The 23,780-nt window shown below is 45.7% G+C and overlaps 1 protein-coding gene across 3 annotated transcripts in view; it reads right to left on the bottom strand.

Moving 5' to 3' along the window:
- The window catches only part of FMNL3 (formin like 3), a 51,358-nt gene extending 33,066 nt beyond the window's left edge, over window positions 1-18,292 (bottom strand). For all 3 annotated transcript variants that reach the window (XM_055582983.1, XM_055582972.1, XM_055582967.1), the window contains exon 1: window positions 17,934-18,292. In XM_055582983.1, coding sequence (XP_055438958.1) covers window positions 17,934-18,059 — 126 coding nt within the window. In that variant the 5' untranslated portion in view covers window positions 18,060-18,292. The remainder of the gene's footprint in view (window positions 1-17,933) is intronic.
- Window positions 18,293-23,780: the final 5,488 nt, after the last annotated feature.

The raw sequence follows: 23,780 nt of genomic DNA on the forward strand, positions 1-23,780 counted from the left end.
CACCAATGACTCACTCAAATATGCATTTCTATCTCAAGCTAGAAATCTAGTGCCATCCTGAATTCCTCCTTTCCCACTTATCTCCACCTTTCCAATATCAAATTTGATCCATCGAGCTCCCTAAATTTAATCTTTTAAACTATTTGTTGAGTCTCTACCACACAAACCAGCCCTGGTTCGGGCTGCCACCAGCATCACCACACTGTCAGGCATCCACTTGGCTGTTGACCTCCAACTGATTCCCCTCCCACGGCTGCCACACTGACACCTCAAAATCTGATTGTGCTACCCTCCTACCAAAAGCATGATGTGTGGTTCATCCGCTGTGCTGTGCTTAGTCGCTCAGTTGTGACCGACTCTTTGCAACCCCATGGACTGTAGCCTGCCAGGCTCCTCTGTCCCTGGGATTCTCCCAGCAAGAGTACTGGAGTGGGTTGCCATGTCCTCCTCCAGAGGATCTTCCCAACCCAGGGACTGAACTCAAGTCTCCTGCATTGCAGGCAGATCCTTTATTGTCTGAGACACCAGGGAAGCCCATCCACAGAGCAGTCAAAGTGCTTTCACCACTGTCTGCCTTACACTCTATACTCCAAAAGCCCCAAGCAGCTCCGGAAGGATTCTCTGAGCACATTACGCTCTGTCTCGCCCGGATGTTGCCCCTCTACCTGGAATGCTTTCTCCTCCACACTTCCCTCCAGCTCCTAATTATCCTTTTAGCCAGCAGAGATTTCCTCCTACAGGCAGCATTCCCCAAGCCCTGCTCTGTGCTGCCCAGGTGCTCCTCCCTTTCTACACCATCGCACTTCCCAAGCTGAAGACTGCAATTAGATGTTAATGTGTTTGTCTTCCCCTTCAGACTGAACTCCTGGGGGCAGACACTGGCTCGGTCATCTTTATTTCTCTGGCACTTAACACAATCCTAAGTGCTTAGTAAGTGCTTGCTGAGTGAATGAACACCAGGCTGCACTCAGGAGGCTCTGAGCACTGGCATAGCATTCCTCTCCCTTCTTCATCTCCAGGCGAGGAAGATGACACCTTCACCATTCTCAGTTCGCAGCCTCAGAAGCCCTCCAGAGTACTGAGTGACTCTATACCTAGCCGTGGTGGGATAAGGCCGGAGTAGCCTCTCTGCCCTCTTGCCTCTGAGACAATCAGAAGCAGCCGGCAGTGTTTTATAACACTGTGACACCACCTGACATTTCCCTACAGTCATCCATAGGCAACAAATACTAGATGGTTTCTTTACAATTCCTGGAGGGAATCAACCGAGAAGCCTAATGCCACCAGACACTGTCTAGCCGCCGACCCTTCAACTCCTGAGGTTTTACTCCCAACTTTTAACAAGGGTATTCTGGGGAAATGACAGATAAATGCTTTGGGAGCTCACCAGGACCTGCTGCCCCATAAATGCAGAAGAGACTCTTAATCCCTTACTCACCCACGATGCCAGCAGTAATTAGGCAAGCCCAAAGGGAGCAATTAATAGCTGCTATTGGACCATCAATCTGGAACTCATGCCAGATGCATCAGAAAATAATCTGCAGATGTGAGCACTTTACAAGGGATTTACCAAGTGTCCTGACTGCCAAGGGGGTGAGGATAATGAGTGTTTGTGTGATGCTGATTCTGCTGAGCAGCAAGTGAAAACAAAATAACCACAACCATAAACCAGAAATCTGTCCAAAGGGGCCTAAGCATACTCTGGACACAGAAGATTCAAACAAAAATACTCTTTCCCACTTAGCTATCTCTCATCCATCTGTTTTAGAACATTATCTGGGCATCATTCTGAGGGAAGTTTTGAGAAGAAAGGGAGTCTGTGACCCCTTCAGTCTGCAAATGAGCCACCACCCCCCCAAAGTTTACAGTCCCAGGAGCACAGGTCTGGACTTCAGTAGGCCTAGGCTGGCTATTCTAGCCTTGGTAAATGCCTTAAAGGCTCTTCAAGTTCCTTCCATGGCTACGCTAGAGATGAAAGGTGCTAAAGGATAGGCCAAGGGCTACATTGGTTCCTGGAGGTCCTAAGGCCTGTGGGGAGGTCATGACAAGGCCAAAAACATCAAGAAGGAAAGCAAGGTGATTAATGTGTGGTATGCAATTCAGTGATTTTACAACTTTGAGGTACATAGAACCAGCCTCTTACCCATCAACAACAACCCATATTTCTCAATTAATACCAGATCCCTGACTTTGAGGGCTTCCCAGGTGGTGCTAGTGGTAAAGAACACACTTGCCAAAGCAGGAGACATAAAAGACACTGGTTTGATCCCTGGGTCGGGAAGATCCCCTGGAGAAGGGAAACAACAACCCATTCCAGTATTCTTGCCTGCAGAATCCCATGGACAGAGGAGCCTGGTAGGCTACAGTCCATGGGGTCGCAAAGAGTCAGACACAAATGAAGCGACTTAGCAGCCCTGACTTGAAGAGGTTGGTGGACTGAGAATAATATTTCTACTTAAAATGTACTGAGCACCCACCACACCAGACATTGCCCTGGACCCTTAAATGTTATTTACGTCTCCTAAAATCCCTAGAAGCCAAGTACTCTTATCCTCATTAGACAGACATAGAAACTGAGGCTCAAGGAAGTTACAACACTGGCCCAAGGTCATGGAGCTAATAAATGGCAGAGCTGGGATTCAACTCCAAATCCGTGGAGCCCCAGGGTCCTGAAAAAAGGCCTGGCTGGGCAGCAGTCCCAGGCTGAAGGAACCCCAACACCGCTTATAGCTTCCCGGGCCAGACTCCTTAGTCCTCCTCTAGCCAAGAACACACAGTGGCTTCAGGAAATCTTAAGAGAATCAGGCTTGAGGAGCCCTGAAAAGACAAGTATCTATTTACAGTTAATAGCACCCTGCTGGGCCCTGCAGACAGTTCTGACAAGTGGAGCCAGGAAGAGGCAACCACAGGCTCTGACTGGGCCCACCTGGGGCTAGGAACCAGCCAGGCCCCTGGATGAGCAGCGTGGACCAGACCCTGCCCAAACGGGCTGTGCTGCCCAGGGACCCCCTGCCCTGGGGGACTCTCAGGAGCTGGGATCCAGAGTCCACAGAGAGTTGTCTTCACTATTTTAATTTTCTCTTGTATTTCAACTCCCCAAACTGCGACTTTACTAAAATATCACTGCTCTTCCTCTCTACCCCTTTAGCTTCTTTTTCTTCATGGCACTTATCCCACCTCAACATTCTATGCAGACCCGTGTATGTGTTGATCACTGTCCCCACGAACAATGTGACATCCATGGGGCAAGTCCCTCTGTCTCTTGTTCACTGTGGGACCCCTAATGTCTAAAATGCTAACACTCAATACATTTGTGTTGAGTGAATAAATGAGTGATCACACAATCAAACATTTAAAAATTCTACTTTCGGAACTTCCGTGGTAGTCCAGTGGGTAAGAATCCGTCTTCCAATCCGGGGACACGGGTTTCATCCCTGGTTGGAGAACTAAGATCCCACATGCCACAGGGAAACTAAGCCACAAGAGTCCACATGCCTCTCACGTGTCACAACTAAGGCCAGATGCAGCTAAATAAATATTTTTTTTAATGTATCACTTATTAAAATGAAAAAATACGTGCTTCCCAATGGGTTATTTGAGAGGCAACTGAATAATGCCAGCCTCCTAGGAAGCCCCATCAAACCTGTTGTTGGACCCTAACAACCCTTGCAAATATCTCCCTAAAGCTCACCCCTACCAGGCCCACAAACCCTAACTCACCCAGAGCAGGTACTCCAGGGAGAAAATGGAGCAGCGCCTAGGGAGGAGACACATTTCTCTTCCAGTTAAACACAGCCCAGGAGCTCTGCAAATTAAAAGCTCCCTCTTTACTGAATCCACTCAGCTTTAGTTATAGGTCGCACTTTTTATTTTTGTAACCAGCCAACCCACCAAATTATAGGCTCAGGCCACGGGCAGGCACGCCAAACACTGGGGCCAGCCTAACAGAGGCACTGCCCTTTCTGGCCTGAGGTGGGTATAGGAAAGAGGGCTGGACACCAGTCAAACCTGAAAAAGCAGAGGGCTCAATCACCCTGCTGGGCAGAGCTGACTGAGAAGCCTGGTCTCACTCAGGCCAACAGGCTGCCCGGAGGAAAGCCAGATTCCAGGACTCTCCACACAGCAGCGACAGTGAACTCTTCACACTATACAACACATCGGGTCACTCCCCAAAAACTCATTATCAAGGCTGATAAGGTTCCATGACCTGAGCCCTGATCACCTTTCTTCTACAATCCCTGACGTCTCTTTAGCATCCTTGTTGACCAGTCTGGCATTCCTTCAGTTCCTCGGATGTGCAAAGTTCTTTCCCATCCCAAGGTTTACTCTTTTTTCTTAGAAAACCTACCACTCAGATCTGTATATATGGCGGTGAAGATGAATGGGGGCGGGAGTAGTAGGCAGATGGGGCTGGGTCTGCAAGACTGGAGGAGAGACCCCTAAGGAGTCTACTACAGCGGACCAGGCAAGAGATGAGGACCAACGACGGCGGTGGTGGCACACAGAGAGAAGGCAAGAGGAGCACAGCCAAGAGTAGCCCCAGGTGTCCAGCCTGAGTGACTGGCTGGGAGGGGGTGCCATCCCACTGCCCCCCACCCTAGTACAGCATACAAGAAAACCCTAGCAAGCAGAAAGGAGAACACACGCACTGGACACTATGTAATGAGTAGTATGAAATGAACACCTAACATAACAAGGTATTGTTAATTATATAAATTATTTAGTACACAACCACATTCCACTTTAAAGGAAGGCAAGATAAGTTTGGCAAAGGCAAGAATTAGCCCCAAACTTGGTGACTAGAAATAGAAGCATCTATGTTTTTTGAAAGTGAAAGTGTTCATTGTTCAGCTGTGTCGACCCCATGGGCTGTACGTAGCCCGCCAGGCTCTTCTGTCCAAGGAATTCTCCACTGGAGTGAGTTGTCACTTCCTCCTCCAGGGGATCTTCCTGACCCAGGGATTGAACCCGGGTAACTTGCACTGCAGGCGGATTCTTTACCGTCTAAGCCATCAGGGAAGCCCTTAGATTTCTCCAATTCAGGGGTGACATTTGGGATCATCTTCCATCCAGTTTTACTTAAATCAAATTATTCAGATTTTCTAACCTGTAAGGACTGAGCGGGTTTTTTTGTTTTCTTGTATATTTCAATCACTCATTGTTACAAGTAAGACCATGAATGGCAAGGAACCACTTATCAACGAATCTCTATTCCCCTCTGAAACTCTGGGCAGGAAGGCCTCCAGAGCCTTTTCTAACAATCAGGGGCTCTTCAGACCAAACTCTCTGTGAACTGGCCAACTGCTCTGATCCAAGCTCATGTCTGTGTCTAGAACTAGGATCTTCTACCCTGACAGGTGGGTCTCCTGGCTGCCCTTCATAGATCTGGCTCATTCCTCTTCTTTACTCCCCTCCCATTCTGCTCTAGCCTTCCACTTCCTCTCTCCTAATCCACACCTGTCCCCTTTAAGGCCTGACTTCAAGTCCTCGTCCTTCTGAGAGCACTGCCTGATTAGCAATCCTAGGCCATGCTAATCCTTCCCTAACCCTCTAGTCCTTCTGTGCTTGGAGCTATGTGGCCCCTCATCACCTCATGATCTCATTTGGTCTTCTTGGGCAAGACAAACAGTAACCCCACGTTATGGATAAAATAACTGAGGCACACAGAGAACCTCACAGATAACCCGAGGACATGCACTTGTTTTAATTCTCTAGTCATTCAAAGTACAGCTCTAAATGCATATTTTATCTTTCCAATTATCTTCTATTTTTTGGTATTCTCCAAAGCACTCAAGAAAGTCTTGTATATACAGCGGGCACCTAAGACCTATTTTCTTAGTAAAGCAAGAAAGGAAGGAAAATTAGATGAACGTAGAGTCTCTCATAGATCCCAAGGCTGCCTCTGGCCTTCATTTAAAGGGGAGTGTTGGTTACATTCTCTAACAACCTGTTCTTTGCCTTCCAAGGACATACGATTTGTAATTAAGTACTTATTCATTTAATGTCTGCATTCCCATAAACTCCATGAAGGCAGAGGTGATATTTGTTTTTCACCACTGTATACCCAGTGGTATCACTGGCACAGAGTAAATGAAGAAGGAAACATTTGTTGGACAGTGAATGTCCTACGGGATAGCTGGGATTCAAACCCAAGCCTGGCTGGGATTCTGAAGCCCAGACCTTCCCACCACACCTCTCAGCAAAAGATGACTTGTCCTACTTCCCCTGATTTCTGCTGTAATGTACACAATCCCCACCAAAATGATACTGAAGGCGAGGGAGGTGCTGACCCCAGAAAGAGAAGGAGATTGTGGTTAAGGATGTGGGTTTTGGAGTCAAACTGCTTGGATTCAAATTCTGACTTCACCACCTACCAGCTGTGTGATCCTAGGTGAGCTATTTAGCCTTCTTGGACCTCCATTTCCTCATCTATAAAATGGAGATAATAATAACTACTTCATAAAGTTGTGGAGATTAAGTGAGATAACATGTATAAAGAGTCTGCCAGGTGACCAGCCTACCATTAGCACGCAACAAACATTAGCTGTGAAAATGATGCGCTATTCGTGTCTCTGGGAGACTAGAATCTAGAGAACATAGTTTCCTAAGTCAGTTCCCAGCTGCTGAACTGACTTAACTTTGAGAAGCTTAGCTGCAGTGAAGCCCAGAGCTCATGTTTATTCTCTTTGCTAACTTCATCTGCTAAAGCTCTGCTGAGGCTGGAGGTGCAGCTTTCAATAGCCTAGAAATGAGAGAGGCTAAAAATACACAACCTGCCTGTGTCTAGGGGACCGAGATTGTGCCTACATTTATGAATTTAAAATACAGCCTCAGGGCATAAGGGCATCTCTTAGGATTCTTTCTACTATGAAAACTAGTGCCAAGCTCAGTACAGAGCAGGGAATGACCCCAGTGGTGTCCTTTCTTCCTCCTGCTCTCTTCTTTTGGATCAGTGCAGAGTGAGAGACAGGAGCTTTCTTTTTTGCAGCAAAAGTTGAATCTTCCTCCCCTATTATTATTCCTCCTTTTCCCTTAAAGGAGGAACAAATATGTGTAGCTTAAAAAATTAATCAACTCAAAAGCTTATAGAATAAAAAAGGAATCCCTGTTTGGTCCCCAACTCTATCCATCCCCCTCCACAGGTAACCACAGGAACCCACAGCTTGGTATTGATTGTTCCAGGCCTTTTTTTCTATACATTTACATACAAACATGTTGCTTTATAAAGCATTATATATAGTCTTCTTTTAATTCCCCTTTTAGACTATTATATTTACACACACACACATATATTGGAGATTCCCATCAGCCACAACCATTTATTGAGGGCCTACCCAGTGCCAGGTATTGGGGTGGACAGTGATAAGCATACAGAAAGTCTCTACCCTCATGGAATCAACAGTCTGGGAAGACAGATAATAAACAATTAAACAAAGAATTTTAAAACAGAAAATGATACAAAAGACGTTAATAGGATGCTAAGATAGAGAATAATAAGGAAGAGAGGCCTCTCTGAGAGGTGATATTATAAAAACTGAGCCCTGAAGCATAAACTAGATTGAACCATTTGCAAATCCAAGGACAAGACATTCCTGGAGAGGAAACAGCTTGTGCAAAGGCCCTGAGACAAAGAAGGAACCTGTCCTAACTCAAGGAAGGCTAATGTGGAGGCTAGCAATCAGGAGGGCGAGTAAGGTTAAAGAAGTCAGCAGGAGCCAAAATAATGCACTCTTAGGGGCCAAAGCCAGGAGTTTGCTGTTTTTTCCTTCAAGAAGGAAACCATTAAAAAGATTTCTCGGTAGGAAATGATGCTATTTGACTTGTAGTTTAAATTTGGCTGCTTTGTGGAAAATGGATGTGAGGACGGAGAAAGGGACAGTGGAAGAAATCGGGAGGCCAATTTGTTGGGTGTAATACAAGTCAGAGTTGATACTGGCTTGGACTGAGGCAGTAGAGATAGAATGGGTAGATCTGAGACATATTTTCGGAGATGGAACTGGCAGGGTAATAGACTGGGTATGGAGAAAGCAGAAGGAAAAATGAAGGCTAACTCCCCGTATTTGCCCAAAGTAACCAGATGAACGGTAAAGGAATAGATATGGACAGGAAATGGACAATCAGGTTTCTCCCAGATGTTTATTGTAAACAATGCTGTCCCGAGGATCTTTTCCATGCACCTTCATGCACATGCATAAACAATTCTGTAAGACAGCTTCCTAGATATGAGATGACCAAGTTAAAGGGCATGCACATATGAAACCAGTAGACCCTACAAAATACCTTCTAAAATGTCTGTACCAAATTACACTACCCCTAACGGTGTATTAATGTACTATTAGTGACAACCATGTTGTTGTGTTAGTCACTCAGTTGTGTCTGACTCTTTGCAACCCCATGAACTGTAGCCCACCAGGCTCCTCTGTCCATGGAATTCTCCAGGCAAGAATATGGAAGTGGGTAGCCATTCCTTTTTCTAGGGGATCTTCCTGACCCAGGGATCAAACCTGGGTCTCCTGTGTTGCAGGCAGATTCTTTACCATTTGAACCATCAGGGGAGCCCAATGACAACCACAGACGCTGTCAATCTTTAAAATTTTGCCCTGATGATTAGTATACAAGTGTATCATTGAAATATTCATTTCTTTGATTTCTAATGAGATTAAAATTTTTTTCTTTAACTTTTAATTGTATAACTAACACATAAATACATTCTCCTTGTAAGAAACGTCAACATAATATATAAACCTAAATTCCCTTTGACTTTCCTGTTGTTCCTATTATGATTCCTTCCCTGCATTTCACAGGTATTCATTATTAGACTTATTTGTATTCTTCCAGAAAATTTTCTCTGTTCTTTAAAATCTATATGAGCATCTTTTAGAAGCTGTATTTCTATCAATCCTTTTAGCATGAACAAAAGTATCTAAACAAAAATTTTTACTTAAGGCCTCTCTAAGTGACATTTAAGCTGAGACCTTCTCCAGGTTAGTTAACTCCTCTGAGTCCTGGTTTCATCACCTGTACAACAGACATAAAATAACTGCCACATTTAATGAGATAATTCATGTAAAAGTATGTGTCATATACCCAACAAATGTTGAATTCTTTCCTTAAGCTATACGAGTTAAGTGTAGGCATTTGGTGGAGCAGAAACCAAGCCATCTATAAGGATGAGACGGGAGACTCCACCCAGAAAAAACATTCTTAACACTGTCCTGAAAAAAAAATTTTTTTTTCGTAATAAATGAAGCCCTCCAAAGATCTGAATTTTTCTTCACAAAATTTTGGTATGAAATATTCTGAGCAGTCAATAAAAGCAAAGGTCTTTTTTGTTTTTCTTGGCAAGGTAGAAAGCAAAAGGATTTACGCATAGAAGTAACTGCTAGAAACTGTATGTCAAAAATCCCCTTTAAGGCATGCCCAGGGAAGCCACAACCACCTGGATTTCCCCAGTGACCTTAGGCCTGAGGGAGAGAGCTGCAGTTTGGGCAGGTAATACCTACAAACACAGGGAGATGACCTAACCCTAGGGCCTCACTGCAAGGATGCCCCTGGTTCCCCTGGCTTGTCAAAGTACATCCTGCCATCCCTACCTGGATGTTCCTGGAGGTTGAGGGTCTGGCTCAAAGGGGCAGACCTCACCACAAAGTATCCTTAGTTCAAGTTAAGATGTCCAGGGACCAGAATATCTCCCTCTGAATGGCAGTCAACCACGTTTCAACATGCTCTCTTTTTGGATCCACCAACAAAGGCATCCTTTTATCTGAACTGATAAACGACTCCCTTCCTCTTATAAAAATATTGAGTACTGTGTGTATGAAGGAGCTCCTACAGTGGCTTCTCCTCGTCTCCCTTCCTATTCCTCTAGGCTCAAAGCCAGGGGTTCCCTAGCAGACCCAAGAACGGGTTTAAAACCCTAAAGGGCTGTGTGCATGCCTAGAATTAGGAGTCACAAATTTAAGTGGATTTTCAAAAGGGTCCTTTACTCAAAAGATCCAGAAACACTGTTTAGAGAGCTCTTAAACATATTCCCAACCTAAAAGAATACTTCCCCTGGCTTGAGGAGCTAATGGGATTAGTAAAGGTCAACAGTGAAATGTGTACCCCAAATTGCTCCTTGACAAGTTGTAGGATAGAACTCACAGTACAGAAGGAACCAGGGAATCCGCCCTTAAACCTATAGACAGAGGTAATAAAAAGATGGAGGTCCAGCTCTTCCTTGAAGGTGTACCAGGAAATGGGAAAACCATGAGAAAAACCAAAAACTGTTGCTCTGCCTTTACTTTTACTGCCCTTAAAGCTTCATCCCCAACTGGAACACAAAACAACGAGGTACAGATCAACAGAAGATAATTCTCAGCAGAAATGCTATTAGCATTTTGGGTAGGATCATTCTTTATTGTGTGGGACTGACCCAAACACTGTGGGATGTTTAATATTCCTAGTCGTTGGGCACTAAATGTCAAAAGCCACCCCCATCTCCCCTAGTCAGTGTGATACCAAAACATCCTCACTTACCAAAAACTCCCCCTGGGGCAATACCTCCCCCATCTGAAAACCACGTTAAGAGGTGGTATACAGTGGGTAATGTATATGCCACAAACATTTAACTGTAGAACCTTTACAGATTATACAGTATTTTCACTATGTTGTCTACTTTAAACATCTTCAAAACCTCGTAAAGTAGGTATAATCATTTCATAAAGATGAGACTTGAATCAGAAAAGTTATAGACTTTGCCAATGGTCATCAGTTGCGGGGAGAAAAAAGGCTATCAAGCTGGATCAGAATCCAAGTTTCCTGATTCCAAAACTGGTGCTTTTTCTTTCAAAATAATATGTTTTTTAAGGCTTCATGGGAAATACTGGGAGGATCTAGGGACTGGCTTCCCAGCTCCCTGCAAGGAAGCTGGCAAAAACTGAGAGGAAACTAACTCTGCTCTAAACTGTAGATAGTTCGTAAAGCTAGATAACCATCTCTGAAAGTACCCAAACACCAGGCTCAGGCCCTGCTCTTCCTTATAGAGGGGCTGAGCAATCAGAGGAGGGCTATGCCACTCTAGTCTAGATTTGAGTGGAAATGAGCCAGCACGGGAGGAGGAAAGTGCATCACTTCCTCCTTCGTGTTTTCAGGGCTGACCATCAGCCCAGCCAGCCCTGGGAATAATCTAGGAGAAGGTGGTATAAGGAGGGAACAAGGAAAGAGATGAGGACAAGAACTGAACCTTCATGGGAATTCAACAGCCTAAATCCTTCCTCTACTTGCAAAACCAGTCACATAAATAATTCTGCTCTCCCCCTGTGGTTCTGAATATTACTTAGAACACCCTTCACGTACCTCAAAGTACTTTATAAACTGAGAAGAATATGCATATTAGTGAAGGGAGTGGGGAAAACTGTTTCCCCAAAACCTACCCAGGTCCTCCTCTACCTAACACACAAACTCCCAACCCACAATTTTGTTGTGAAGTGATAAAGACAGAAAGCATAAGAGACTCTGGGAAGAGGATTCAGAAAGATGAAAACAGAAGTACAGAGGAGGGTGGGAGGCGAAGACAACCAGAGTATCTCAAAGACAAGAGGCAGCCTGATACCTTTACATCTTTCCTGGGGGACGCATTCTCCCATGCAAGGAAAACAAGATATAAAAATGTGGCTCTGCTGAGGGAGGCAAAGACAGACTGGAGACGGGAACTCGGGAATTCTAGCTGCCTAGTTCATCTCTATTCCGGAACCTTCTTCTTCTTCGTGGATGACAACCTTAATACCCTACATTTCCATACGGTGCTATTCAGAGAGGGGACTCTCAAGTATGTGGCAAGAAGCAGGGGGTGGGGGCTGTGTGGAGACAGCACCCTCTCTTATCTTCAAAGTAAAAGGTCCTTCCTCTTCTCTGAAGAGCATTTCCGAACTGGAATGAACCCCCAGCCTTTTCCTGGCACTGCTTCAACTCAGCTCCGACTTGGGAGAAACATTTCCCCGGAACGGAGGTGAGCAGCCTGGCTGACCAGATCACACGCTGGCTTCAGGCGGCCAGGGCTGCTGTCCCCTGGGCCTTCTGCACTCGGCTCTGGGGCAGATTCTTTGGTTTCGACCACAGAACTGGGGCCCTGGCTCCGTCCAGCCTTCCCAGGCAACCCCAGGGGCAGGGGAGGATCTGTGGTCTCATTTCCTCTCCACCTTGGCTTCTTTTTTCACTTCACTGAAGATTAGCTATTTCCACCACAGCCAGTTCCTGCTCTCACCAGTGCAGCGGTTGTTTCCCCACAGACGCAGCCATGAAGCGCTGGTGCGGCTGCCACCTGGACCGCCCCCGCTGCAGCCACAGGTCCCGGAGGTCCTGAGCTAAAGGGCTTTCTCATCCCAGAAAAAAAAGCAGGGAGAAGAAATTAAGGGGCAAGAAGCAATTCTAAGAACTCCCCAGCGGATATACTAGTACCCATTTTATCGTTATTTTAATCTTACATTATAGTTATATATGCTCTTTCATACATGCAAAATATTTTATAATGAAAAAGTGTAGAAAGTGTATACATTTTTTTACACAGAAATATGTATATATAATAAAATCCCCAACAGAGAACTAAGAACACATATAAAAGATGGCCAAAACACTTATGAGGAAATGTTCAAAGAAATGCAAATTAGAACAAGCTACTACTAATACTACAAGATACTACAAGGTACTGGCTAATTAAATTGGCAAAAGTATTTAAAGTTAAACCATTCAGTAATGATTAGCTTATCGAGAAAGGAGACGCATGGTCAGTGGAAAAGCCAACTGGTACAACCTTTTCAGAAAGCATATTTCTCAAAGGCCTTTGATCCAATAATTTTTCTTCCAGCAATTTATCCCAAGGAAATAGAGATGCGCACAAATATTTATGCACAGAAAATTCATCACAGTGTTAATTATAGTAACAAAAAGGAGAGAGAGAGGAAATATAAGGCATTAATAAAATACTATATTATGGAATACTCTGCGGATATGAAATCATGATACTGAAGAATAAACAAATGAAAAAATGCTTAAAATAGTCAAATTAAAAATCAACTTACAAAACAATATGCACAGTATGACTAATTGTTAAAATATAAGTACATCAAAATGTTAAAAGTAAATGGAGAGATTATAGGTGATTTTAATTCTCTTATTTATATTTTTTTATGTATTTTATACTTTACAAACTTTTTACTTCTAAATTTGCTTAAAAAGTGTTTTATTTTCATAATCTGGAGAAAACAAGCTATTCTCAACCCTCCTCCCTCCCTTTAAAGACACTCACATGCATTAATCTCTTATTTAAAAAAATCATTTGGAAATACATATCTAGGACCTGAAAAACATTATTTCCTACAATCTGGCAAGATCAATTTTGGGTTTCTATCCCAAAGAAAACTCTGTCTATTGAAAATGTACACCAAGATATTCATCACAACACTGTTTATGCCGGCAAACAGAAGCAAACAAATGTCCAACAATAGGAGGAGAGTTAACAATAGTACATTCACTTGATGGACCATTGTGCAAGCATTTAAAAATGTTAACAGTGACTAGCCTGGGAAAACTACTGAAATAACAAAAGCAAAAAAAAAAAAAAAGCCATATTGGATAAATATGTATGTATACACACACACACTATCACAACATTGTATTGATACAAAACTCTACACAGAGAAACACATATGAAAAGTTTTAGAACACATGTCTCCATTTGCTAAAGGAATGGAGAAAATATGGACTTTTTCCTTCAATCTAAATTATAAATTGCCCAAACTTTTTAGAGAATGAGTATTACTTTAAGAAAAAAAAGAAAAAAAGGTTGAATATCCTTACGAGCAATGAAACATCCTCAAATCACAAGGAGTCCACTGCATCAGTTCCATCCCTCTCCCACCCAGCCCTACACCTCCCCAGTCTAAAGCAGGGTCACATGGAAAAGTCTAGGAATTAGGCTCCTCTCTGTGGCCTAGGGTCTTCTCAATGGGGTCTCTTAACAAGGGGGTTCCTCTGGCCAGAGCTGCTGTCAAGAGCTTTTTCCCTCCCCCAAGTTCTATCCCAGCCTGAACTAATTCACCACAATCCCCAAGGCTGGGAAAAACATTTCCACCATGGCGATTTGGAACTTGATATTTAGTCCAAGTTTTTCCCAGCCCCTTTCTATGTCAAAGGAGGCCTCTCAAAGTCTCTTGACAACTAGCACCCAGGCCAGTTTAGCTCCCACATCAATGCTACACTTATAGCAAAACCCCAAGTCATCAGTCATCACCAGGGAAATGTGAAAGGAGGGGCCATGGTAGGGACAGGCTGTCACAAGGCCCCTCCCTCGTGCCCTGAGAGCCTCCTCTTGCGGAATACCCAGGGCTTTTTCTGGCATCAGAACCTTTAGACTTCATCTCAAATCTGTAATGAGCTAGCAAATAGAAAAATCAGGGTGCAAACAAGAAAAGCTATCCTTTCAAGACCATTAAAGCTCGCTGTCTCCCCTCTCTACGCCAGCACTGGCCAGCATACTAGCTTCTGAGCAACTAAGATTGGGTAGTAATCCAGCCAGGACCAAAACACAGAAGGGGGCTTTACCAGACCAGAGATCGGCTCTCATCCTGGTGTTAATAAAGAGGAGCTCCAATAACTGCCCATCCTAAACTCTCAGTCCTCAACAGAATAGGCGCTGCTGTCAAGACATGGGGTAAGGGAGGATCCCAAGGAAATAGTGTAACATACATAGCAGCTTCACAGCCTTTTTAATATGAGGGCACATCTAGAAAATAATACTGTTTGTACTGTACACAGAGTAAATGGTGGAAGCTGATCCAGCCAGAGGGGATCCATCCAGGATGTCAGCTGCCCCCAGAGCAAAGAAGGGCAGCATCTCAGCACACCAGGAGGAAAGCCCCAGGTGAGGACACTGGACTGGGGCAGCACTCTTGGGAACAATGTCCTGCACAAATCACCTCATGGCTTCAGACCTCAGTTCTCCAACCTCAGCTGACAGATTGTGGGTCAGATCACGTGTCTGCACCAAAAAGCAGGGAGCCTGTGGTCTTGACTCAGCAGTGATACAACTTCCCCAGCCAGGGTGTTTTTCAGGGGGGGTTTCCATAGATATATTGGGACTGGGGAAGCCCTCCATGTGACAGCAGCAGCATATCCTGGGACTGGCTGTACATAATGGGGTAACTGGTTTCATCAGATTTCTGAACTGAAAATACTTTTCTGGGAATACAAGCGCTCTCAGATCTGAGTCACAGCTGAGAGTTACACATTTAAAAACTACTATTTACTGAGCATATAGTAGATGCCAGACTATGCTAACTAAGGACTTCTAGTTTTGTTAAATTCACACAATAACCTCATGTGGGAAATACTATTACTATCTTCATTTATAAGAGGAACCTGGGACTTACAGAGATTAAGTAACCTGCTGGAGGTCAAATACTTTTCTAACTGGAGACTGTGAGGAGCCATATACGAGCCCATTTTGACTTGAAAATGCATATGCTTAACCAGGACACCAGCGCATCACCTCAGCAAAACCAACAAATAACTTTTTCATAAACCACGTCAATCACAGTGAGGCTGACAATCTGGGAAAGAAAATGGTGAAAAAGGAGCAACCTGTCACACAACCAAAAAAAGAAACAAATCTATATTGAGTACCAGGTGCTAAGCACTTTATATATATACCTCACTTAATTCTCAAAATCCCACCAGGATGGGAATCATTTGCCCCATTGTACAGATGAAAAAAAATCTAGGCTCAGAGAGGTTAAGACAATTGCTAAGTCAGAGCCCCTGCCTTTTCTACTTTACTAAGCTTATCCTCGCTGTTAGGATATACACCTGAGCCTGTTCCAGGGTCAAACAGCTAATAGCCAATGGAGTTCCCAAAGGATAGTGGAAAGGGCATGTTTTAGGAACAGAGGGAAAAGGGATCTTTAAGAGCCCCTGAGAAGAACTGAAATCTCCAAGAAAGCATGATTTCCGTGTGTTGGAAAAATGAGGTAAAATTCTCTCCTTTCCTAAGACAACTAGCCCCGGGCCTGCCCTGTCCCAGCTCCCCATCAGCAGCAGAAAGATCAAAACAAAAGCAACAAGGAAGCAAATCAAAACTTTATACAGAAAAGAAGGCTTGCGAGTGGGTGGTCAGGTCTCCGGCTTGACCTGGGCTTGCTGGCTAGTAATCAGGATATCTTGTACATTTTGTGAATATTAAGCCATTAACCTGCCAACTAAACAAACGTGTCAACCAAACCCCCAAGAGGACATGACCAACTCTGGTTTTGAGCTCTCACAACAACCAGCCTGGTAGCCCCTACCTAAGGCAGCCCCCCATCAGTCCACCTTTGAACAGCCCTTTCTCTCCAGTTCTTTAGCTACCTCATGCCACTCGGGGGTTTTCACACCCTTACTGGAGTGCAGATTCCCTCCTACTCTTTTCCGCAACAGTTGAGCTCTTGTTCTCAAGGGCACCAAATCCCAGGCTCTCCTCCTCAGCCTCTGAGATGGCCACAGCACATTAGTAATCACTGACTCACCCCATCCCCCTGAAGAGGCTAGAGGAAATGCAGAGGGCCACAGGATGTGTGGCTCAGATCCCTCAGGCCCTTCACAGAGCTGATGGGCAAGAGAGGTGCCAGCTTCCCTTTGGAACTCGGTGGACCCACTCTGATCCCGCTACGGTGCCAATGGGCTGATGTCAGGCTCTGCACCATTGGAGAGGCCAGGATCTCTAGACAGCTTCACTGATGCCAAAAGATCTAATCTGCCTATTCCAAAGCAGATGAAATCCAATAAGGCTGCTAAGTCCACAACTTATCCCTCCTCACAGGCAAAGGCAAAGTCAGCCTTTCTGGCCATAGTAACAATAAAGGCAGCATTGGCACTGCCTCTAACAGAGTTCTTGGAGCAACTGGGAACTATTTCCCCAAGTTTCTCTAAGATTTACCTCTGTTAGCAAATGTTCCATCACCTAGTTCACTTTCTCCAAAATTTCATTTTTAGCTCCAACATATTCTCTGTCTCCATCTCAGTGATATCAATCAGATCCCCTGGTTCCAGACAGCCACTAACATCAATGTCCAATCTCCACATCAAAGGAGGGTCCCAAAGTCAGCCCTAAAACCTCACTCATACAGATCACTTAGGAACCTACAGAAAGACTAAAAAGAAGCACAGGCACAAAACAAAAACCAACCACTAGGGCTTAACATAAAAAGGGGGGTTGTGGGGGAGGCAGGATGGTTTGTGTATTGTTTCAATTGGAAAAATACACTAGTGAAATGGTTTATCCACATGTTCAGCCCTTTTAGGCAAACCCACTGTAACTTTGCAGGATGCCTGCAGGCCGTTCTGAAAATAAGTAGAATGGCATCACTCTTTATTCCACCCCCTTCACGAGCTGCCAGCCCCCCTCCATTCCCCCACCTCTCCCCTAAACATCTGGTCTGGGCTGGGAGTAGGACCCACTCCCTGGAAAGCCTCCATGTTAACACGAGAGGCGGTCTCCCCAGTCAGAGAACCCGGACTGAGGCTGAGGAATGGGCCGGGCCAGAGCTTCTTAATTCCCCCTCTCCCGCCAAAGATTTAGAAATGAGAATCCCAGGGATCTGGGGAGACTGTCAAGGAAGTGGGGAGAAGTGCGAAGGGCGGCAGAAGGGGGAGAGAAGAGGAAGAACTCTGGATACTGGGGCGGTCCCAGGTTAGGGACCCCTCCTCCTAAGTGTCCAGAGGTAGAGGCTTCGCTTGGGAGGTCCCCGACGGGGCTGCTCAGCGCCTGGAAAGGCGCTGGGGGTCGAGGGCCATCGGGGGTCCTGACTGAAGGGGTGGGCCGGACCGAGGAATCCGGGCAAAGTCCCCCCCCGGGGCGCTGAGATCGGGGCGTGGGGGGGTGGGGAGCGGTAGGAGGGGGAAGGGACAGGATCGGCTCTCACCAGCACTAAGGCGAACCTCTCTTCCAGCTCACAGGGCTCCGGCATCGGCATCTTGCCAGGCGGCGGCAGGAGCGAGACAGAGGAGGGCTCGCCCGGGCCCCCCTCGGCGCTCTCCAGGTTGCCCATCGCGGCGGGGCCCCCTTGGGGGCCTCAGCCCCCCCACCTCCACGCCCGGGGCTCCTGGGCACGGCCGCTCGGACCCAGCTCTTCCCTTAGTGCCAGCTACCCCGGTCCCTACTCCTCCGCCGGGTCGGGGGCTCCTCGGGGTCCGACAGGAGGCGGTGCAGCGGAGAGCTGCACCGCAGCGACAGGCACCGCGGCCACGGCTCTCGCTCACACCCGCCGCCTCGCCGATCTCAGCGCGCCGCCCCGGCGCTGCCCCTCCCCGCCCCCCGCGCTCTTTCCCTCCCCCCAACACTTCGCTTCCTCCCACCCACTCCGGGCCGGGACTCTTGCTTCCCCCCCGAGCGCCGACTGCAGCCGCGCGCCGCGCGCCCCATTCATGCAGACCCCGCCTCTCGCCCACGGGCCTCCCTGGCGCCCCACCCCACCCCGCCCCTGCCTGCGCCCGATTGACTGCAGCAATTGCCAATCACAGCGCCTCCTGCCCACTCTTCCCCCGACTCCCTCCCGGCGGCCTCGCGCCTGGCACTTGGCGCGCCCTGGCGGCCCTGGTGCGTATCTAATCACTGCAGTTGCTGAGGCCGTGAGGTGTGTCGGCTTGGGCGCGGGAAGCGGCCGTTTTCCACAACAGCTCATAATATACACAAATAAGTAAGATATTGGGCACATTGTGAAAAAAAATTACTACAAGAGAAGTAGAAACAAGTAGGATGCTCAGAAGTAGGAGAGAGACCACATCTGTTAAAGAGTCAAGATAAGGGAGATCATATTTGGGCCATTCAGGGATAGGGAAATACCGTAACTAACAGACAGGTGAAAAGGCAGTTGAGAGGACCTTACCAACGTTCAGAGGTTGATCTGATTGGATGTGAAAATGGAGAGGCAGGACAATGCTGTTCTGGCCGAGGTCTGCTGGGTGGGTCATCATTTATGTGATGGACATCTGTTGTTTCTGCCAGCCTAGCCTATATCCCTCTTCAAGTGATAACACCCCATTTGGGAACTTAACGTTCTGCTGTTCTGAGTCTATGTAGAGCGGAATTTCACGCCTGTCCCAGGAGGTCCCCATGACCCAGGCTTTTTCTTGCTCTACCTTTAGGACTGTTTTAGGGATTGACACTTGACCCAGAATATAAAACTCATTTCTAAGGCTTTCACTAGAATCATCAGGAAAGAGGCACTCTCTTCCCAGAGTGGGAAGGCTGCTGGATTGTGAGAATGTAAATCTGGAGCTGCTGGTGGCCATCATGCCATCACCATAAGATCTCAAGCCTGTTTGAGAATGAAGTCAGTGCAGAGGAAAGCAAAACTAAGAAGGAGTTCTAATAACATGCTGAGAACCTGATTCCAGCCATGTCTGAAGTTATCACCTTGACTTTTCATTCATTTATTCAACAAGTATTTACTGAAAAGTTCATTATATGTCAGATACTGTTTGGGGCATTGAAGACATATGTGTAAACCGAAAAAGGCATACAGGGAATTCCCTGATGGTCCACTGCCAGGGGCCAGGGTTCGATCCCTGGTCAGAGAACTGGGATCCTGCAAGCTACGTGGTCTGTCACCCACCCCCCCAACCACCCCCCACCCCCGCAAAAAAAGAAAGAAGCATACATCTCGGTCTCCTTGCTCTTCTGGGTAGGAAAAAAGGTGGACAATAAACTAAATAAAATGTACAGGTGTTAGTGATAAGTGTTAACAAAAATAAAATCGAGGGACTACTCTGATGGTCCAGTGGTTAAGACTCCACTCTGCCAATGCAGAGGGTGAGGGTTTGATCCCTGGTCAGGGAACAACTAAGATTTCATGTCTCTTGGCACAGCCAAAATTAAAAAAAAAAAAGGAAATGGAATAGAGGTGAGTTCAGTTCAGTTCAGTCGCTCAGTCGTGTCTCACACTCTGCGACCCCATGAATCGCAGCACGCCAGGCCTCCCTGTCCATCACCAACTCTCGGAGTTCACTCAGACTCACGTCCATCAAGTCAGTGATGCCATCCAGCCATCTCATCCTCTGTCGTCCCCTTCTCCTTCTGCCCCCAATCCTTCCCAGCATCAGAGTCTTTTCCAATGAGTCAACTCTTCCCATGAGGTGGCCAAAGTACTGGAGTTTCAGCTTCAGCATCATTCCTTCCAAAGAACACCCAGGGCTGATCTCCTTCAGAACAGACTGGTAGGATCTCCTTGCAGTCCAAGGGACTCTCAAGAGTCTTCTCCAACACCACAGTTCAAAAGCATCAATTCTTCAGCACTCAGCTTTCTTCACAGTCCAACTCTCACATCCATACATGACCACTGGAAAAACCATAGCCTTGACTAGACGGACCTTTGTAATTTTAAATAGGATGATCAGAGCAGACCTCACTATTAAGGTGAGGTCTTGGATACAAAGCTGAGGGAAGTGAAGAATTGAGTCATGGGACTATCTGGGGGAAGAATGATCCAGAAGAAATGTCAAGTACATGCTATACTTGATGTGTTAGAGGAATAGGAAGGAGGTCAATGTGACTGGAATGCGAAGAGCAAGGGAAAGAGTAGTAAAAGATGAGATCAGGGCTTCCCTGGTGCCTCAGTGGTAAAGAATCCACCTGCAAATCAGGAGACTCAGGTTCGATCCCTGGTCCGGGAAGATCCCACATTCCATGGAGCAACCAAGCCTGTGCACCACATCTACTAAGCTAGTGCTCTAGATCTAGGGAACTGCAACTACTGGAGCTCGAACACTCTAGAGCCTGTGGTCCGAAACAAGAGTCGCCTCTGCTCACCACAACTAGAGAAAAGCCTACGAAGGAACGAAGACCCAGCACAGCCAAAAATAAATAAATTAATTTAATTATTTTTTTAAAAAGATAAGGTCAAAAAGGTAACCAGAAGCCATATGGTGCAGGATAGTGTAGACTGTTGCAAGGACTTTGGTTTTTCTCTAACTAAGATAGTAGCCATTGGAAGATTTTGAGCAGAAGAGTGACATGATCTGACTTATGGTTTAAAGGATCTTCTGGCTCCTGCACGGAAAATGAAAGGAATAGAGGCATGGGCAGGAAGACCAGTGAGAAGGCTATTACAATAATACAGGTGAGAGATGATGGTGGTTTGGAGCAGTGTTGTAGTTGCACAAGTAGAAATGATCAGATTTTTAATGGGTTTGAAAGAAGAGCCAATAGAATTGTTTGACAGTTTGGTTGTTGAGGGTGATTGAAAATTAGTGCCAAAGCATTTGACCTGAGCAAGTGGGAGGGTGGAGTTTTCATTGACTGAAATGGAGAAAGATTGTGGGAGGAATAGATTTAGTGAGGGACAGCCAGAAAGGGAAAATCAGGGACAATGTTTTTAGCCATGTTGAGCTTGATTTGCTGATTGGACATCCAAGTTGAGGTAGCCACTAGGCATTCTGGTATGTGTGAGACCGGAGATCCAGGCTGGCAATATCAATTTAAAAATCATTGGCATGCTGATGCTATTTAAAGCTAGTAAATTCTGCTTTGTTATAGGTCAGTCAGAGTTAGGTTTCTGTTGTTTACCAAACAGTGAAGTCCCTGTCTTTGCAAACCCCTGAAGCTCTGGAAAACCTCAACCTCCTCCAGTCAGTTGGACAAATCAATTAACTCACATCTTATCCCCTCTCCTCCTCCCCCCATACTCCAAACACACTTTCCCAATTGCCATAGCAGACTCTTCTAGGACAGGCGAGTTTTAACACAACTGAAAACTTCTACTAGACAAAAAAAAATTAGAATTCAAGAGAGGAAATAATGCATCAGTCATTTATCATGGAACATCTACCAGAAAGGAGAGACTTGACAAGACAGTACACAGTAGTGTATTCACTCTTGTGCGGTTTCTTGGTCCCAAACTTAAAAAAAAAAAAAAAAATTATAGTTGAGGCCCCAGGCTCTAGTGCTCAGGCTCAGTAGTTGTGGCACACAGGCTTATTTGCCCCAAGGCATGTGGAATCTTCCTGAACCAGGGACTGAACCCGTGTCCCCTTATTGGCAGGTGCATTCTTATGTACTGGACCACCAGGGAAGTCCTGATCCCAAACCTTTTGTTTTTGCTTTATTTGACTACCAAATTTACATACTCTAGGGTCTTCTGGAGTCTGCTAGATTACTTCTTTCATCATTGACTCTCTGCTTACCCACCTTCAAAGTTTTCTTACTTTATACAGGATAAAGCCAAAGCTTACTCTAGTATTCAATGAGCAAGTGCGAGGGTGGAGTTTTCATTGACTGAAATGGAGAAAGATTGTGGGAAGAATAGATTTGGTGAGGGACAGCCAGAAAGGGAAGATCAGGGACAATGTTTTTAGCCATGTTGAGCTTGATTTGCTGATTGGACATCCAAGTTGAGGTAGCTACTAGGCTTCTGGTATGTGTGAGACCAGAGATCCACGCTGGCAATATCAGTTTAAAAATCTCTATCATCTCCAAACCCCAAGGCCTCTTCAATCTAGTTTTCCTATCTTGCTGCTGCTGCTAAGTTGCTTCAGTAATGTCTGACTCTGTGCAACCCCATAGACGGCAGCCCACCAGGCTCCCTCATCCCTGGGATTCTCCAGGCAAGAACACTGGAGTGGGTTGCCATTTCCTTCTCCAATGAATGAAAGTGAAAGTGAAGTCGCTCAGTCATGTCCAACTCTTAGTGACCCCATGGACTGCAGCCTACCAGGCTCCTCCGTCCATGGGATTTTCCAGGCAAGAGTACTGGAGTGGGGTGCCATCACCTTTCCTATCTTACATGGCTCTAATATTCGTGAGTCCTTTGCTTCAGCAGCACAGGTCCATCTCCTAACATTAGTTGTGCATTTTTATGTCTTCAGCTTTATTCCTTGTGGTAGACAGAATAATGGCTCCCCAAAGTACCCACATCCTAATCCCCAGAACCTGTGAATATGTTATTTTATGTAGCAAAAGGGACTTTGCAGATGAGATTAAGTTAAAGAGCTTGAGAGGGGAAGATTATCCTGGATTATCTGGGTGGGCTCAATGTAGCCACAAGGGTCCTCAAAGAGGGAGACAGGAGAGTCAGGATGAGAGAAGGAGATGTGACAACTGAAGCAGAGGTCAAGAGGATGCAGGGTCATCAGCCAAAGAATGCAGCAGTCTCTAGAAACTGGAAAAGGTCAGGAAACAGATTTTCCCCTAGAGCTTGTAGAAGGAACACAGTCTTAACACGTCAATTTTAGCCCTGTAGGACCTGTTTTCAGACATCTAATCTCTAGAACTGTAAGATAATGAATCTCTATTGTTTTAAGCCACTAAGTTTGTGGTGATTTGTCAGAACAGCAACAAGAAACAAATTCCTTCCTGCTGTGTCCCTGATCTGGATTTCTATTTTTCTTATCTGCAGCCTATTCTGATCCCCCCAGGTTCAGCATAATCTTTGGTTCTTAGCAAAATGTAAAAGACATTATTGGATGCTTATCATGTGCAAAGCATCTGGCTAAATACCAACAGATAAAGAATGCAAGATAACGAAGATGAGTAAGAGACTCTCGTGCCTCCCCACTTCAAAAGAGCTCATAGTCTGGAGCAAAGGAGGTAAGGTACAGAGGAATAGAAGTATGGACTAAGTTTGAGGGCACCAGCTAGGACCTTTGGTTATATTAGTAGGTGACAGTGAAAGTCGCTCAGTCATATCTGACTCTTTGTGACCCCATGGACTGTGTGTAGCCTGCCAGGCTCCTCTGTCTATGGAATTCTTCAGGCCAGCGTACTGGAGTGGGTG

Source organism: Bubalus kerabau, chromosome 1 (genome assembly GCF_029407905.1).
Source record: "Bubalus kerabau isolate K-KA32 ecotype Philippines breed swamp buffalo chromosome 1, PCC_UOA_SB_1v2, whole genome shotgun sequence".
In the NCBI taxonomy this organism is placed as follows: Eukaryota; Metazoa; Chordata; class Mammalia; order Artiodactyla; family Bovidae; genus Bubalus; species Bubalus kerabau.